Below are 18,844 nucleotides of genomic sequence, written 5' to 3'. Positions count from 1 at the left end.
TGGGCTTTCAGGACATATACATTCATTGTTTTCTACCCAGTTCCTAACCTGTATCTCTTCAGTTACCTTTGCTGCTGCTTCCATCCCCATCCTCTAAGCCTTGGAGTACCTCAGAGCTCAGTTCTTGGACCACCCCCACTCCTCCAATTCACTCTCTAGGTGATCCTTATCTTATGGCTTTAAGTACCTAAGCTGACACCTCTCAAATTTACCTGTCTCTTCGAGATCTCTCTTCTGAGCTCTAGACTTATACATTCAATTTCTCCATTTGAAGGTCTAATAAGTATGGTGTCTCCAAAATTTACTGCTTATCCTGTTCCGCCTAAACCTACTCTACCCAAGCCTTCCCCATCTCAGTAAATGGCAATTCCATGTTTCCAGTTGCACAGGCTAAAAATCTTGGGAGTCATCCTTCCTCTATTCTTTTGTACCCTTTCATCTATTCCAACAGCAAATCTTAGAGGTACAACTTTTAAAATATCTCAAAATGTCAACATTTTTCATTATTTCCACTGCTACCACCTTAGTCCAAGCCACTGTTTCCTTTTGCCAGGATTCCTGCAACAACCTGTTCCCCAGTCTTCCTGATTCTACCACTGTTCCCTGATTCACTCCTCAGCTCACAGCTCACCAATGGCTTCTCATCCACAAGAGAAAAAAGAAAGCCACTCCCAAAACTTAATTACAAGGTTCTACATAATCCACCCACCCCCAGTCCCTTACTTGCTTACTCTGCTCCAGCCGTATTATACTCTCAAATGTTCTTAAAACATGTTCTTCCTCAGAGCAACTAGCTATTGCCCACTCAGCCCCTGTTGGCAAATCGAGGCAGCAAACGTTCTTATCTCCTGCAGGGCATGGAAGACGCTAGGGAGAGTGGGAGGGAATTGAAGGGAGCATGAGGCTAGGTGAAATATGGATGGCAATCCCATCTCAGGATGTGAGAAGATGGTGGGTCCTTGTATCACCAGGATTTTCCCAGCCCAACCAGGCTGATAAAATAGGTAGCTATTAATTGGGAGACTTCTAAGATGCCAGACGCTATCCTGGAAAGTCCAGCCCAGCCTCAGGACCTAGAATCCTCCCCCATCAATATAGAAAGCAGTACACACATCCACACCAGGTGGCACTAAACCACAACCAAGACTAGCATAGACTTGGATGACACAGGACTCCACAGCCCAGCCACACAGGCTCACCCTGCCACTGCATTAACCTCTCAACATTTTATGTGACTAGTTTTTTTGGATTCTACTTCTCATGATAGGGTAGGATTAACTGTACTTACTGTTCCTCCTGCCTAGAATACTATTCAACCCAGACACCTGAATGACACTCAGTTTCTCGTAAGGCTGTCTGACCACCCATGTAAAATGACACCAACACTACCCCACCCACACATTCCTATTTATTTTTCTCCATAGCATTTTCTACCACTTGGCATAATGTACATTCAGTTTATTTGCTTATCATCATCCTTATCTTACTAGACCAGAGGGGGGGGATGTCTGGCCCACGGGTCGTATACAGCCCACAAAATCATTTGGTCTGGCCCTGCCAAAGCAACCGAAGGCTAGACTCTAAATTCAATAAATCTAGGAGCTTTTTTCATAGCAACATAAATTTACATTAAGTGAATTATATTAATAGAATAAAGTTACAAATATCCAAACAGCCCTTGGCAAAATAAATAAATAAATAAATAAATTCCCCACCCCTGCACTAGTCCATCCATGAAAGGCAAGGATTTTAGTCTTTATTTATTTAAAATATATTTTTTTATTGATTTCAGAGAGGAAGGGAGAGGGAGAGATAGAAGCATCAATGATGAGAGGGAATCATTGATCAGCTGCCTCCTGTATGCCCCACATTGGGGATCAAGCCTGTGCCCTGACCTGGAATCGAACCATGACCTCCTGGTTCAGAGGTCAATGCTCAACCACTGAGCCACACAGGCCGAGCCACACTATGCCTTTTTTTTATTTCAAGAAAAATGATTTTAAATATAATGTTACATGCAATAAACCTTAATATTTCAAGAGAAATTAACTATAATGATGTTATATGCAATAAACAATATCTCAAGAAAACGATTTTAAATATTACATGCAATAAACACCAATTACTCAAGAAAAATGATCTTATATTACATGCAATAAACATTAATTTTCAAGAATAAAAGGGTTTTAAGCATAATATTACCAAAACTGTATTAACAGTATATCACAAAAGCTGCAGGAAATATTAAAAATCTGCAAATAACAATTACTTTTATTATATTCTAGAATATTTTTTCTCCTCTGGCTCTATTTTTGTTCATCAGTTTATATTGTTCATTATATTCCACAAATGAGTGAGATCATATGATTAAATTTACCTTTCTCCAACTGGCTTATTTCACTTAGCATGATGCTTTCAAAGTCTATTTTGTTGGAAAGGAGTATTGCTACGCCAGTTTTTTTTTCTTTTCCATTTGCTTGGAAAATTTTTTTCTATACCTTCACTTTCATCTTTTGTTTTGAAGTGGGTCTCTTGTAGACAGCATAGAGTTGAGTCACGTTTTTGTATCCATTCAACTACCCTATACCTTTTGATTGGAGCATTTAATCCATTTACATTTAGGGTTATTATTGAGAGGTACTTATTTATAGCCATTTTAATTCTGTATGGCTAGGTTTCTCTGTTTCTTCTTCTCAGCAATCTCTTTAGCATTTCTTGTAATGCTGGCTTAGTGGTGATGAACTCCTTTAGCCTTTTTTTGGTCTGGGAAGCTCTTTAATTGACCGTGTATTTTGAATGATAGCCTTCCTTGATATAGTAATCCTTCCTTGCTTTCCATTACCTTGAGTACTTCATGCCATTCCCTTCTGGCCTGTAGAGTTTCTGATGAGAAATCAGGTGTCAGCCTTATGGGAACTCCTTTGTAGGTAACAGTTTCCTTTTCTCTTGTTGCCTGTAAGATTCTGTCTTTAATTTCTTCCATGTGGCACCCCGCACAGCTGAGATCTCTCTCCAGGACTTCATTTGGGGGTTGTTTCTATTTCCTCATTTTGGTTGTCTGTTTGGGTTTGTGACTATGTATTAGGTAGATTCTCTACACCTCTCAATCTCTAATGCAAGACAGTGTTAAAGGCTGTTTCTGACTAATTGGATCAGGCAAAGACTCAAAGCCTCCAGAGACCGCCTCACTCTATAGACTAATAGGATTCCCGACTTGAATTGCTCCCAGGCAATCATCCTCAGGTGTGGTGAGAGTTTTTTCAACAGGGTGGGGCAGTTGCTTCTCCCTGGAGGCTAATTGTTACTTTTAATCTCTTAAGTGGCCTCAGGGCAAGGTGTTTTCTAATAGGATGTGTTGACTGTCTCCCCCCACCACCCCCCTAACCCCCCCCCCCCCCCCCGTAAGGCAGCTGTCTATGTGGGAAAGATGTCCTCTGCTATGTGAGGGTATGACTCAACCCAGGAAACTTGGGGTGTCTGCCTTCTGAGCTCTATCCCCCGAGTCCCCACTCCTGGGTTCTGCTATCACAGCTCCAATTCACTTCACCCTCCTTCTGCCAGAGTACAAGGTGGGTGGTTCCACAGGAAATTTTTTGCATTGGCCCTTTAAGAGGGTGCCCGAACTTTCAGCTGGCACTCCCTGGCAAACAGCACTCCACTGCTTTTCGCAGCTAGGTGTTATGAGGGTACCCTCCTCAGTTTGGTGCTCTCTACAGGGGAGCCCAGCTTCAGGATTAGATCCCAGAGTTCTCAGTGGCACCCCGCACAGCTGAGATCTCTCTTCAGGACTTCAGCTGCCATCTGTGGGTGCCTGGCCAACCCTTTCACACCTCTACCCCTCCTACCAGTTTCTATGCCGTCTCTAGCTTCAGTCCCTGGGTATCAGGGTTCTCTCCTGTGAGTTTTCCCTTGATTATTCAGGAAGCCTTTTCATATTTCAGTTGTAATTCCAGCTTGTTCCTGGGAGCATGTCTGTGCAGCTTCCTCCTACTCGGCCACACTATGCCTTTTTAACAAACGCCTTAGGTGATTCTGATGGAAGTGGTCTTAGGAACAATGCACATCATCTTAGCAAGTGGTAGTTGTTCCCACAGTCCTCCGTGCTGGGTATGGGCCTGTGACTGGCACTCTGAAATGTTTGCTAAACAGCTGCACCATCAATGTGCCTGGACACTCCCCTGCCTTGAGCCAGCTCCACGGCTGCAAGCCCCTTTTATTTATTTACTGTTAAATACCTAGGACCTAGAACACTGCCAAGTACATGTAGGGGCTGTATTTGTTAAGCCAGAATTAACATTCTCCTTCTGATGAAAGCAGTAATAGTCTTAGAAAAGAATAAGATAAAATGTTCCAAAATTTAAACATTCCTTTCTCCTCTATAGAAATCAAGTTCAAAAGTGAGTTACAGCTTTATTTTCTAAGGTCGATTCCCTTTAAATGGCACAAAAGATGTAGAAATATGATCGGTCAGCAGCAGAGACTGTGATTAGATTCCAATTCACATGTATATCATATCTTTATAATTACGTACCTTTGTAAAAGAACTGCCGAGTTTAACCAAGGGCACTGTAGGAAATTCCCGCTTTTCACTCATTGTCAAAGATCCTGCATTAAGGCTATAGAGGTTTGACATCACAAGCAAGAGATCTGATGTGGTTTTCACAGGTAGAAAACGGCTTCTAGGAACATTGATACCTAGAGAGTTCTCAAAACTTTTAATGGCAGCCCCTACTGCAGTTTCTAACTGAATGACATTCAGGCCTCCATCCAAAGTCTGTAAGAAAGGGAGAGGAGAGGGAGAGAAATACAAGTCTTAACAACGTAGTTCCATGTTTGTTAATATTTGGGGAGTGGCTTCAGAGAACCACTGAAGGAAACAGAATTTTGAGATGTGACATTTATCAAGCACCTACCTACCGTAAGTCAGGTACTTATACATATGTTATCTCTTCTCAGCGTCACAGATCTTCCATTCAATAATATTTCCATTTTGTGATAAAGAACTGAAGGTTTAGAAAAGTTATGCAAGGTGCCTGTGGCCAAAAGGCTTATAAGTATCAGAGCCACAAGAAAGCTGAGGTAAGCTCTCTGCTTTTGAGCCCTGTGTTCCTGCCACTACCATAGCCCAGGGCCAAGTAAGGGCACCATGGCTCAGCACACTAAAGAGCTGGGTGTAGACTGGAAGACAGGGCCAGGAACTGGAGAGATTAGCTAGGCAGAGGAGGGACCAATGCACTGGACAGGCCAGAGGGTGTGTGTGGGGGGGTCTGTGTGTAGCCTAAAGTGATCTCAGGACCAGTGAGCTGGCCCTTGGCTTACCTTTGGATTAACAATGATTTCCATGTCAATAGCATTCTTCTCCTGCAGTCTTTTAACTGCTGCAAGAGAGATCCAGAGGTTGTTTGTGTTAAATATTTTGAATTTTGATACAGACTTGAACTCATCAACATGTGCTTTTGGCACTTGAGCGATTTCCACCAGTCTCAATTTGCCTTCATACTGAGTGAGTGTCCCACCCTAGAAAAGGCAGAGAAGAGTGCGTGAGTGCCCCACATCCTCCCAACTACATCCACACCACACTGTTTATAGCCTATGAATGTTACAGAAAAGATATTGATAGTAAAATCCCCCAGAAATAAAAAGCATTGGTAGTGATTCTACCTGTGATACAAAGCAATATACTTATGAAGACAGAACCAAAGAAAATAATGTAGGCTGTCTGTCATTTTATATAGTATATCCGCCCTCTTGTCCATGATAAAGGCCCTGGGAGTACATCACATCAAAGTTCTCCTCACTTTCTGAAGGCTGGCTACAGGAACAGCATTCCTCTTCTTACCAAACCACCGTCTATCACCAAATAACCAGTCCTACCACATCCTGCTCTGACTGGCTCTAGGATAAGGGGAGAAAAGGGAAGACAGGCACAAGTGGATGAGAAGTGACCCCCTGCTTGGCCTCAGCCTAGAGATGTTTTTACAGTCAGAGGCCACAGCAGTGTGGGGAGAGGGGAGTATTCACTCTTGTGGGATGTGGACATTTATAAGAGGCACAGAACCCAGCCCAGGGACTGACCATTTTAGTATTCACTGCCCACTTTTTTTACTCCCTGTGGGGTAATTATTAAAACCTTGTATACCATTTCGTCACCCCAATAAATTCAATAAAAATTAAAAAAAAATTTTAAATCAAATTTAAAGACATGTAAGCATCAAACTAGAAGAATAACAAAGGTTTGAACAAACCTACTGAAAGTGCTTTCACATGTTTCAGATTTGTTATAAATATATGTGGAAATGTTTTTAGTTAAAATTGCCCATATAGATTATTCCCCCCAAAAGATGGTTTTAATAGCATTAAATCTGGATTTATATACATAATATTACATCAATCAGAATTTAGGGTGCTCTACACAACACTATTTCATTCTCTTACAATGGTATCAAGTGGGTAAATGTGTTCTGCTTCACACAGAGACTTTCCAATTAAAAAAAAAAAAAGTTTGAACTACATAGCCTACAAAATGTGAATCCCCAAAATGCTTCCTCTCAATATTACCTTTACATCTGCACGTGTTTTATTTGTGACTTCCATGACAAATTCACAGGGTTTTCCATTGGGTGGGTTCATTAGATGATTAAGAATATAAAGATCCACTGTGGCACCCAGATTATCTATGTTAGACACAAAAATATACTCTTTGCCTTCTCCAATGAAGATGTCGAGCAAACCAGAGTTGTAGAAACTGGCGTAAATATCACCATGACCTGGAGGGTACCAAGCTTCTGTATTTTCCCCTGAGTATGATACATCCTTTGCTACAGGCAGTAAAGATTCTTTATTAATCCTAGGGTACCTTAAAAAACAAAAGTTCTTTTTCAATATCAACTCTATGGAGCATTCCAGACCTTCAAGAAAAACAATGCATTTAAATTAAACTTCCCTCATTTTCAGACTATCAGTAATTTAATCAGATGTGAATCCATTTAAGAAAATCTCATTATCTGTGCTCAAAAATCAGTTTCCTTGATAGTAATATTTGCTGCAAAACAAAAAGTTTTCCGTGGTCATACAGATGGAAGGGCACCTCATATTTTTAAGATATTGATGTTTTATGACTCTCCAAGAGGGGAGATATGTTAAGTAAGTTTTCTCAAACTTATTTGGTCATGGGATAGTTCTTTTCCCTGAAAACCTATTTTGGAAAAGCTGTCCATTCCTATAAACAGATCTATTCAGAGGTGGTACTCTTCCTTTCACAGAAAATCAACAGCAGGTTAGTGCTCAGGGAAGTCTGCTCCCGACTCCTAGTGGACTCCTAGTGAGAACGCGTGTGGAGAGGCTGGCAGTTGGGGGAAGAGGAGCTGGCCCTGAAACAGACTAAAGACCAACTCGAATATGGAGACAGAACACCTGTGCTCTTTCTGAGTCCTTGGAAAAACAGATTTAAAAAACACCAAAAAAGTAAAGGTACAGAGAAATATACCTTCGTACAAATTCACATAGACCCGTGTCTGTCATTAATTGGAAGCCGCAGTTGCCTGGGCTTTATCACAATTCATCTGAATTCCTTTTTCACTTACTCTCCTTTCCCCAAAGTAGATGGTTTTCTCTAGAATCTATTAAATTTCCCCCAAGCCTGTATTAGGATGTTAAAAAAATTCCTTCCCATAGGAAAGAAGTTATCAATATTGTGGAATATAGAAAAATTTTCATTGCCCCACCTGGAGCCCAATATGCCCCCAGAAAACAAAGACCTAAGCTATCCTAAAAAACTCTGGACATGAAGAGGATCTCAAGCAGATTGTCTTTTAAGAATTGGAGGTTACAGACCTATACAGTGATTGTAGCAATACCACAAATGTTCAGCCTCTAAAAGCATCAATCACTTGCAAACATGAATCTTTGGCAAATGTACATCTTGAGGCTGCTCTGTTTAAACAAGACAAAGAAGTCCTTTCCCAGGAGTAACACCCCGCAGAGTTAATGTTTTTACTCCTTGTACCTGCTTTGATTAAAAGTGTAGATTTTCACACGACAGTGACTGTACTTCTGTAGTATTTTTTTGGTATCTTCATCTGTGTTAAAAGAGTTCATTAGAACAAGAGGAACATCTGTATTGTAGGTTTTGTTCAAATGCTAGGAAGGAAAATGACAATCAGATTATCCAGACTTTTCTTTTGCGTAAAGGTATAACATTAACTCTTATTAATCACAAAACGTTCAAAACATTGTAGCCAAGTATATTAGTCTTGAAAAAAAATAACTTCTTAGTATAAACCATTTTGATAAGCAATTCACCATTACTTGCTCATTAAATTGCAACTCTTTGAGACAAACTATTGTCTACATTTTGCAGATGGTAAACCGAGGCCCAGAGATGTGGCAGGTCAGCAGTAGAACAGGGACACCTTCTTCCCCACCAGTCTGCCTTGAGCTGTGTGCCCAGCCAGAGGGCCCTATGACCTCAGCAAGTACTGACTAAGCATTTAGTGTGTGTCCAGAGCACTGTGGGGGTGAAAGTACAATGGTACAAAGACATGGCTCCCTATTCTCAGGATTATGTCAGGAGTTGTGAATCATACCCCAACTGAAATCTTTTTAATCTCTGGAAAGAGCTAAGAGGCAACACAGAGTGGAAAGATAACAAGGTCTTAGAATTCAGACTGTCCATTCTGCACCTACTAGCTAGCTGGGGAACCCTGGGCAAGTAAATCAACTTCTCTGTGCCTGGGTTTCCTCATCTATAAAATGGGGATGATGACAATACTTACCTTACAGAGTTGTTGAGAGGAACAAATAAGTCAATTCATGTAAAGAGCTCAGAATAATACTTGGTGTACAGTACATGCTGGATAAATGTTAGCCACTGCTACTGCTAGTATTACTGTGGTGGTCAGCACCATATTAGAAAATAGGGATAAAGAGATGAAAAAAGGCCATTGCCCCTGAAAAGCTTATGGTCTGTGATTAATGACTTTATAGTAAGAGAGAAACCAAGAATAGCTCTTAGCCCATGGCATCTAACCAGATATGTGAAATTTTCCCAAGCCCCCCCAAAGGGGGTTAATAAAGCTCTATCATCCCAGCTGTGACGAAGGCTGCCACTAGAAATCGGGGAGAGGGGAGGGGACATCAAAGGGAATCCAAATAGTAGGTCCAGAGATTTCAGCAATCACAAATGCTATTTAAAGATCAAACGTTTTTACATCACCCTAGGGATGTGCCCTAAGGAACACCAAACCTTTTTATATATAAAAACAGAGACTAAAGATATCAAGCCCCCTGACTACCTCAAATCCACATCTGTTATTTTATAAAGTAATGCTTATAATACTTAAGAACTAAAAACAACTTGAGTAGCTCGTGAGAAAGGCCAAATGTTACTCACTTCAATTTGCTGAACCGTCAGATCCAAAAACGTATTCTCATTCCTCACACCAATCAGACTTTTTGGACCTTTGCAGCCCATGCTGGTTCCCAAACCGCCATTGAGTTTTACCACCACCAGCTTGTTCAGCACAGAAGATACATTATCAGGTAAGCCCCTGGCCTTTATCTTTTCATAGGGTTGAATCTAAAATAAAATTAAAAAAAAAAAAAAAGAATTATAGAAGTAATTCAATCAGCTTTCTGAAAGGTTAAACCAGACCAATCCCAGGGTTACTTTCAGACTTCCTTCAAGAGTTTTGCTTTCTTTGTGGAAAGTTTCAGTTGTATTTCCCATACAGGCCCTTCTGATTCAAAAGCAAGTACTGGCAACTTCCCTGGCACACAGAAGTAGTTCAGTGGTTCATTTACAATGGAGTACCAGAAGGGGGAAAGTTACAGTCCACAAATATCTGGCTGGCTGGTGAGAACATGCAGTCCTTTCAGACTACCTTCAGAAACTCAGAATTCCCAATCTGCATCAACATAACAAATGGGATACACAAAACTCATCAAGCCTATAAATATTTCTGGTGCACAACAGATCTACTTCAATTCCAGAGAAGTTTATATATGATCACACATTGTTCCTTCTTCCAAAGGAGACAAACACCAAAACCAAAATATTCCTTGCCATTCTCCTCCATTCAGTCCTAAGTTTGTCCTTCAGCAGATCAATGGATAAAACAAATGTGATATATACATAAAATGGAATATTATTGAGCATTAAAAAGGAAGGAAATTCTGGCACATGCTGTAACATGGACAAACCTTATTAAGTGAAATAAGTGGTCATAAAAAGACAAATGCTTGTTCAACTCTATTTATATGAGGCACCTAGAGCAGTCAGATTCATACAGACAGAAAGTAGAAGGGTGGTTACCAAGGAATGCCAGTAGGGAGAAATGGGAAGTTTTTGTTTAATGGGTATAGATTTTTAATTTTGCAAGATCAAAGAGTTCTAGAGATTGGTTGTGCAACAATGTGAATGTATTTCACATTTGCTTAAGAATGTATGCTTAAGACACTTTAAAGGTGATTTTAAAAGATAGTTCCTATATATAAAGATTAGATAATAAAATTGATTAAAATGTGTCTTTTATAATACCATCAAAAATAGCAAATAGCAAATATTTAGTAGTATATCTAACAAAAGATATGCAAGAGTTCTATATGGAACACTATAAAACACTTTTGAGAAAACTTAAAAGATAAAATCAGATGTATTTATCATGTTTATAAATTAGAAGACTTACCAATATAAAGGTGTCAGTTATCCTCAAACTGATCAATGCAATTCGAATCAGAATCTCAAGAATTTCTTTGTGTGAAAACTGATAAGCCAATTTAAAGTATGTATGATTATGCAAAGGGCCAGGAATAGTCAACATACTCTCAAAGTTGGGAGAACCAGATTTACAACATTCTTTTTTTAAAATTGTAAATATACTTAGCATAAAAGTTGCCATCTTAACCATTTTAAGTATATAGTTCAATAGTATTAAGTATATTCACATTATTGTGCAATGTCCAGAACTCTTTTCCCATCTTGCAAAATTGGAACTATATTAAGAAACAAGGTGCATTCCCTCCCTCCTCCACCTATCTCCTGGCAATCACACTTGTACTTTCTCCCTCTGTGAGTTTGACTACTCTGCATACCTCCTACAGGTGGAATCACACAGCATTTGTCTTTTTGTGACTTACTTATTTCACTTAGCCTAATGTCCTCAAGATTCATTTTGCATTCTTTTTTTTAAGTGGCTTATATATTTGAGGATGTCCCCAAATAATGCAGGTTTTTCCAGAAAAAGGTCCATGTTTAATAACGTTTACTTGTGTACATGAAGGACTGGTATGAAGGCCTGGAATACAGATATAGGTTGACATTCTATGGCAAATTGAGCCTTACAAAACTTTTTTATTCCATTTGCAGATATTAAATAGAATACAAGTTCTGAAGTCTTAGCTTAGTAATCAGAAAACTGATTCCCTTTATTTGAATTTAATAAACATAACAACACACCCTTAGTTTAAATTAAAAGATTAAAAGAATGAAAAGAATACTACAAGCATAAACACAGTTCGAAAAGTACAAATCTAAGCAAATGCTGCTCTTCAAAACATGTGAAAACAATGCAGAATGGAAGGATTTGGGTTTCAGACACTGTTTAACACCTGGGTTCTGATTTACTAGTTTCTCTGAAGGATGGGCAACTTGTAACTTCAAGATGAAAACTTTACAAAAATGTAAACAATGTAAAAAGAGATTTCTTCATAATTAAGTATGTAGTCAAAAGATCAACAGAATGGCACTTTTTCACTGTCACTCTAGGCATAGTGCTGTCCAACAGAACTTTCTGCAATTATGGAAACGTCTTATTATTTGTGGTGGCCACCTGTGGCTATTGAGCACTTAAATGTGGTTATTGGGACTGAAGTTTTAAATTTATTTAAAATTAATGTAAATCAACATGTAGCTAGTGGCATCTGTGGTTCCAAATGGTTAACTAAAAAAAAAATAAAATCAACCAATGTATCAGAATTATGTTTCAATTTATTTTAAAATATTTTAAAATTTTATTTATTGATTTTTGAGAGAGAGAGATAAATCAATTTGTTGTTCCACTTCTTTATACATTCATTGATTGTTTCTTGTATGTGCCCTGACCTGGGATGAAACCTGCAACCTTGGCACATTGGGTTGATGCTCCAACCATACCTGGCCAGGGCTTGTTTCTGTTCATTTTAATAAAACTCTGCCAGAACCTTGTTTTGTTCAAAATAATCTTTTTCACTTTAATAACACTGACATCCCATCACAAAACAGTCAACCAAACACATAAAAAGATGAGCATTTCTGATTCTTCCTTATTCTCATGAGTCAACATTCCAATTATACAACAGTGCATAGTAGTGCATCCTATCTAATAAAAGAGTAATATGCAAATTAACCATAACTCTGCTACACCCGCAAGCCACGCCCACCAGCCAATCAGGAGCAAGTATGCAAATTAACCCAACCAAATAGGCTGCGGCCACAGAGCGAGCAGGAGGCTTGGGTTTCCCTGGCAATGGAGGAAGCCAAGCTTTCCGTACACCCTGGCCGGCCCAGGCCTCCACTCAAGGCTACAAAGTTTCAATTATAGAAGATAAATAAGTTCCAACAAAAATGGCGGCAGCCACGGAGCTGGAGAGAGCAGGAGGCTTGAGTTGCCCCCCGCAATGGAGGAAGACAAGCTTCTGCAGCCCTGGCCTGCCTTGGCCTCCGCTCAAGGCTACAAAGTTTCAAGTATAGAAGATAAATAAATCCCAACAAAAATGGCTTCGGCCACAGAGCAAGCAGGATGCTTGGTTCCACTCAAGGCTACAAAGTTTCAATTGTAGAAGGAAAATAAATCCCAGATACCAGGGCCTCCGCTTGGGTCGCCGGGGGGTGTGGCTGGCCTGCACACCACCACAGGTCCCTCGCCCAGGCCGCCCCACGCTCCAAGGGAATCCCCACCCTGATCCGGGACACCCTTCAGAGCAAACCAGCTGGCCCCCACCCATCCACCAGGCCTCTATCCTATCTAATAAAAGAGTAATATGCAGATTGACCATCACTCCAACACACAAGATAGCTGCCTCCATGTGGACACAAGATGGCCACCACAAGATGGCCAGCAGGGGAGGGCAGTTGGGAGGGATCAGGTCTGCAGGGGAGGGCAGTTGTGGGCGATCAGGCCAGCAGGGGAGGGCAGTTGGGGGGGACCCAGGCCTGCAGGGGAGAGCAGTTGGGGGGAACCATGCCTGCAGGGGAGGGCAGTTAGGGATGACCAGGCCTGCAGGGGAGGGCAGTTAGGGGCAAACAGGCTGGCAGAGGAGGGCAGTTAGGGGTGACCAGGCCTGCAGGGGAGGGCAGTTAGGGGCAAACAGGCTGGCAGGGGAGCAGTTAGGCATCAATCAGGCTGGCAGGGGAGTGGTTAGGGGGTGATCAGGCTGGCTGGAAGAAAGGGTTAGGGGCAATCAGGAAGACAGGCAGGTGAGCAGCTGGGAGCCAGCAGTCCTGGATTGTGAGAGGGATCCCAGATTGGAGAGGGTGCAGGCTGGGTGAGGGACACATACCCCCCGTGCACGAATCTCATGCACCGGGCCTCTAGTAGTAATATAATGCATAGTAATGCATAGTTTTTACTAAGGATACACCAATGGTTAACTTCAGTCTCAGAATTTCACCAAATAATCTGTATTCAGCTTTAGCTTACACCTCAGGAAGACTAAATGCCAACTCCTACACTTAAAACACCATTTCTGAGGAGAACTATGGAGGGAAAGGGAAGAAGAGTCATAAGGTATGTAGTAACAAGGTACGATGAGGGAAGAGATGTCCAGACCGTCAGGTTAGTGTTGCTGTTAGAAGCCTTCACTGGAGGTCTTCCATGTTTGGGGACTTATTCTCTCACACACACACACACACACACACACACACACACACACACACACACACAGAAAGGCACCAATAGTTTGATTACAGCAAGCCAGGATGCTTTGTCTAAAGTTTATTATGGGTTAAATTTAGTGGTTAAACACAACTTTCCATCACATAAATTACCCTATATGCCAATAGAAGTTCTTTCTGTTGGTCATGCTGTCCACACCCTCACCAGGAACCTCAAAAAGCAATCCCTCAGACCTCGGTTTAGTTCCCTAAGCCACAGGTATCTGTGTCAGAAAGTTGCATGGCAACAGCACCGGACACACCTAGTAACAGACATTTTTTGACCTGCTCTTCACTTTCCCCTTCTCGGCTCTCTCAGGAGAATGCACAGAGACATCTATTCAGACAGAGATTGATGGTGTTCGGAGACAACAGGGAGTACCATGCACAGCCTGGTATGTGCTCAACGTTACTCTGAATCCGTTAGTCAATTACTAGTTCGATCTTTGTGCTTTCAATCCTAATCACCCTGTTTCTCTTTATTCCAGACATGAATAGAATTCACTGTTCAAAAAGTTCTAGTACAACTAAACATACAGTAGGGCACCTTTATAGGTGAGGTGGGGAGACCCCATGAGGCTCCCTGCAAAATGTGCAAGACTAGGCCATCCTTGTTCTCTTCGCACTGGGATAAAAGAATTGGTCAAATACCCAACTTCCTCAAGAGAATGAACAAAAGTAAGTAGTTGGCAATCTATTTAAGAACAAGATTTAAACACCATTCTGCCCTCTAGGATGTCAATCAAGTTTTTCTGCAGAAGCTGATTTTTTAAAAGATCTTTTAAAAACTGTCTACCATGATCTGTTTCTTGCCAAGTCTGTTCACAACTTAGTTTCCAGTTAGAAGAAAAGCTGAATTCATCACACAGTCATGGACACACTGTTCCCATTAGCAAGAGTATAACCCAGTTCTTGGTAGCATATTTGTGCTATTCCTGGAGACGATGCCAAACAGCCCAAACAAGCTAACAGTACCTGCCCTGTTACGATTCACAAGGGTATGATTATTGCAAGGTGAAAGATTTTTTTTTTTCAACGAAAGCATGCTTGCTGGAAAAAATGATCTGTGTAAACAGAAAAACAGGTTTAGAATGACACTCCATATGTACAGGAAGTGTCCCAAGAACATGGGCTTATTCACTCAACCCTTGCTGCAGTGTCTTGAGGGCCAATTTTTGTGCTAGGCATATTGTCTCATTTCACATTCCTAAAGGCGACAACCAAAATCTGGGTCGTTTGAAAGCTTCTAGAGATTAATTTAATGACAGCAAAGTCATACCTAGACCAGGGATCTTTTTCCCCATTAAGGGAAAGCTGACAAATCATGTACATTGTCACATTGTCCACCAACAAATGCTTCAACATCCTCTCAGCCACTAAGCTGAGCTAAACTCGTATTTCACAAAGCAAATAAAAGCCATCATATACAAAATGCCCTCAACTTTCAGGCACCAGGTCCTCAAGACCTTCCTGTATCTCCATCTTCGCTTCTTCCCTTCCTTCTGGTTATAAGAAGAGCTGTCTCCCACCCTAGGGCAACCTCTCCACCAGTGCCCACCTCAAAAACCTCATTTCTTCAATCATCCAATCTCATCTTCAGTCTTTCCCTCTCCATTCCTTTCCATCTGCATGAATATATTCAAATATTTGTCATTGAAAAATCAAAGAAAACACCGACATTTACTCACTCATTCCTTCCAACACTCACATCCTTTTTTTCCCTCCATATTCTTAGAGGCAAAACTTCTTGACAAAAGTTACTACATTCACCTCTACTTCTTCACCTCCCTTTTACATTCCTTCACTCAGTACAATCTAGTTTTTTCCATCATTCAATAAATTGCTCTTAACAAGGTCGTCAACATCCTTGGAACTGCTAAACCATATCCATAACATTAATACTTCTCTTGCACTCTCAGCTGCATTTAACACAATTGAATACTCCCTAAATTTTAAAATGCTCTATTTCCCTTGACTTCTGAAACACCACACTCTATTTTCCTCCTCTTCTGCCTGATCCTTTTTAAGCCATCCTAAGTAGACCTCCTTGTTCCTGGCAATCTGCTCCAATCCCATGGCTCCAATCACTCCTGTCTCTTGGGCACCAAGACACACTCAACTGCTAAGCCAGGAGCCTACTCACACCTGATCGGTGATCAAGTCCTGTCAGTCTTGCCATCAGTCAGCACCCTACTTACCTCTTACCTATGTTAATGCAGCAGTCTCTTTACCTGCTAGCTTGCAGGTGGGCAATCTTTTTAAAAAGAGAACTTGAACATGCTTATCTGCTTATTACACCATTCACACACCAAAAAAAGACACTGACATGGCAGTTATTAGCTGCCTATCCCAACGTCATTTTTCCCTTCCATTTTAGAACCCTAATTTTCAGCTGGGCACATCACCATTCCAAATGAAAGACTACATTACCCAGCCTCCCAGTAGCTATTTGTGCCAAAGTTCTGATCAGTGTGATTAACTGGAAGGGAGTTGAAAGAATTCCAGGAAGTTTCTGTGAAACTGTAGGGGACATACCCTTCTTCCTGCTGTTTGGAATGGAGACATGATGACTAAAGTTCACTTAGGTGGCCATTTAGGAGATCATGAGGAGATACACTGAGGAAGAAAGAGTGGCAAGATAGAGAAGCCCCAGCTCCTGATGACCACCACACTGTCATACTAGTTCTGGGTTGTCTCTGTCTGAATTTATTTTGTTATTTTGAGTTTCACTATTGAATATAACTGAATCTAATCCTAAATGGAAGACACAGCTTCAAGGTCTTTAATGATTTAGCCCTTTTGCCTTTCACTCCTTTTTCTCCTATCCCCAACACACTGTGCTCCAGGAACACAGGTAAGCTCTCTAAGATGCCCCATCTCATTTGTAGTCCTCTGCTCTTTCCCCCCTCATGCAACCTCCCTTCACCAATGACCATTTCTTCATCCTCCACATCTCAAGTCAGACCAGAGACTCTCAGGCTTTATGAGCTATCAGGCATTTATAAAAATCAGAAGTTAATAGATCCTCTTTCAGAAAACACGCCCCCAAAAAACATTTTGCATACAATTTACTTCACTGCAATAGAAATTTCATTCACAGAATATAAAAATAATCTTTCTAAGAGATGACATTTTCCAGTGAAAGTTAATATGCAAATAAAGCAAAAAGTAAACTTAAACTCTCTTCAAACTGAATTTCAATGAGAAAGCTTCTGTTTTGTTTAAATTGACACTGTGATTTAATTTGATTACATGCTGCCATTCCATTTTGACTTTTCTTTTTAATGTTTGCAAGTACTGAAAACCTCAACTCTCTCCAAGGCAAGCTCTGTCAGTGAATGCAGGCTTGTGCTAGGAACACCAGAACTCTCCAAGACTCTGAGAGCGCGAAGGCTCACATTGCCTGTGTCTTCAAAGGTCAGTGAGGTCATCCTTGGTGAAGTCTGCATCACTCATGCAGGACTGCACCATCTCCAATGCAAGGCTCACAGATGCTGAGGGGATGAACTACACTGGCAGGTGGCTCTCACTCTCCTCTGCAGCAGGAGGATCAGAAGTGCTGGCTGGCATCACAGATATTACCTGTGCACTGAGAACCAAGACTTCTCTTCCAGCACAAGTGTTGCTTGGCTTAGAAACTTTATCAGTTTAAAAACATTTTCAGAAGAGGTTCATTAGTAATTCTTTGAGGAAATCAGCAGACACATAAACCAGCAGGATGCAAACCAGTAGTTGGCCGCCCTGAGAAGTGTCTGAAATTGCACAGACATGCCAAGGGGATTGATGTAGCTGCTGTTTCCTCCGTGACCTGCTTCAGATCACTGTAATAAACAGTATCAATTCCAGTGTGAATGGTATCCTCTGATGGAGAAGACTGCTCCAAAAACGAACGAGGCAGCACAGTACAGGAGCTGAGCACAGGCTATAATGCTAGGCTGCCTGGGTTTGAATCTTGGGCTCTACTGCTTATTACGGCAAATTATTAACTGCTCCAAGCCTTTTTCATTTACTTCATGAATTTCTTATGAGGGTAAGTGAGATAATGCATATAAAGTGCTAAACAATGTGTGTGTCCCACAGTAAGACTTCAAATGTGTGCTGGTGGTACCACTACATCACTGATTCAGACTCACTCTCTTACCCACCCTTGCCCGCCACATTTTAGCACTGCTGAAACCAGGATGCATCACACAATGGGATCCTAAAATTAACTGGTTGCACTTTCTTTCTTAGTGGTACATAAAAGGTGCAACTTATAATCAACGGCATACATTTGATAAAATATGGCACTGAATTTTTCTTCCTGCTCCAAGTCACAAAGCAGCTTAATGATCGATCAGGTATTGGTTTCACCCAGTCTCTCTATGGTCATAATGAGCTTGAGAATAATTTAAACAGATATCAACACACTATCGTCCGTGAAACAATCATGCCTGCCACCTGTTTTTATAAAGTGTCATTGGAACACACACTCTCATTAGTTTACATGTTGTCTAAGGCTGCCTTCATGCCACCATGGCTGAGTTGAATAATCATGACAGAAACTGCATAGCCTCAAAGCCTAAAATATTTACTAACTGGACCTTCACAGAAAAGGTCTGTAAATCCTGGTTTAAGATGGTATTCTGAGATGAGAAAAATGCAAGTTTTAATAATATTTCTGCCTTTTCAAACTATGCTTCTAAAATGGCTCTATACTGTCTGATGACCTCACAGGATGGCCTCAGAGAGCAGGATCTCCTTTAGGCTATGCTGGCTTCATGCTTCCATTGGCAAGAACACTGTCAAATAACAATCTCCCGGGCTTTTGTACCTTCTTATATTTGTCCAGGAAAGTAAAACTACAGAAGTGTAATTGGTAGCAGAACTCAGAGAATTCTCAGAACAACAGAAAGAAAACCTAAGATTAAAAAGAAAAGTCTTTTATCCACTTTT

At 40.9% G+C, this 18,844-nt stretch overlaps 1 protein-coding gene across 4 annotated transcripts in view; it reads right to left on the bottom strand.

The window, feature by feature from the left end:
- The window catches only part of UGP2 (UDP-glucose pyrophosphorylase 2), a 46,451-nt gene that overhangs the window by 3,706 nt on the left and 23,901 nt on the right, over nt 1-18,844 (bottom strand). For all 4 annotated transcript variants that reach the window (XM_028154522.2, XM_008147552.3, XM_054727863.1 and 1 more), the window contains 5 exons: nt 9,392-9,577; nt 8,006-8,139; nt 6,559-6,856; nt 5,320-5,517; nt 4,532-4,774 (listed from right to left, as the gene is read on the bottom strand). In XM_028154522.2, the coding sequence (XP_028010323.1) occupies nt 4,532-4,774; nt 5,320-5,517; nt 6,559-6,856; nt 8,006-8,139; nt 9,392-9,577 (1,059 nt within the window). The remainder of the gene's footprint in view (nt 1-4,531; nt 4,775-5,319; nt 5,518-6,558; nt 6,857-8,005; nt 8,140-9,391; nt 9,578-18,844) is intronic.

Source organism: Eptesicus fuscus, chromosome 16 (genome assembly GCF_027574615.1).
Source record: "Eptesicus fuscus isolate TK198812 chromosome 16, DD_ASM_mEF_20220401, whole genome shotgun sequence".
Classification (NCBI taxonomy): domain Eukaryota; kingdom Metazoa; phylum Chordata; class Mammalia; order Chiroptera; family Vespertilionidae; genus Eptesicus; species Eptesicus fuscus.
This window is presented reverse-complemented; position numbering and strand designations above follow the sequence as displayed.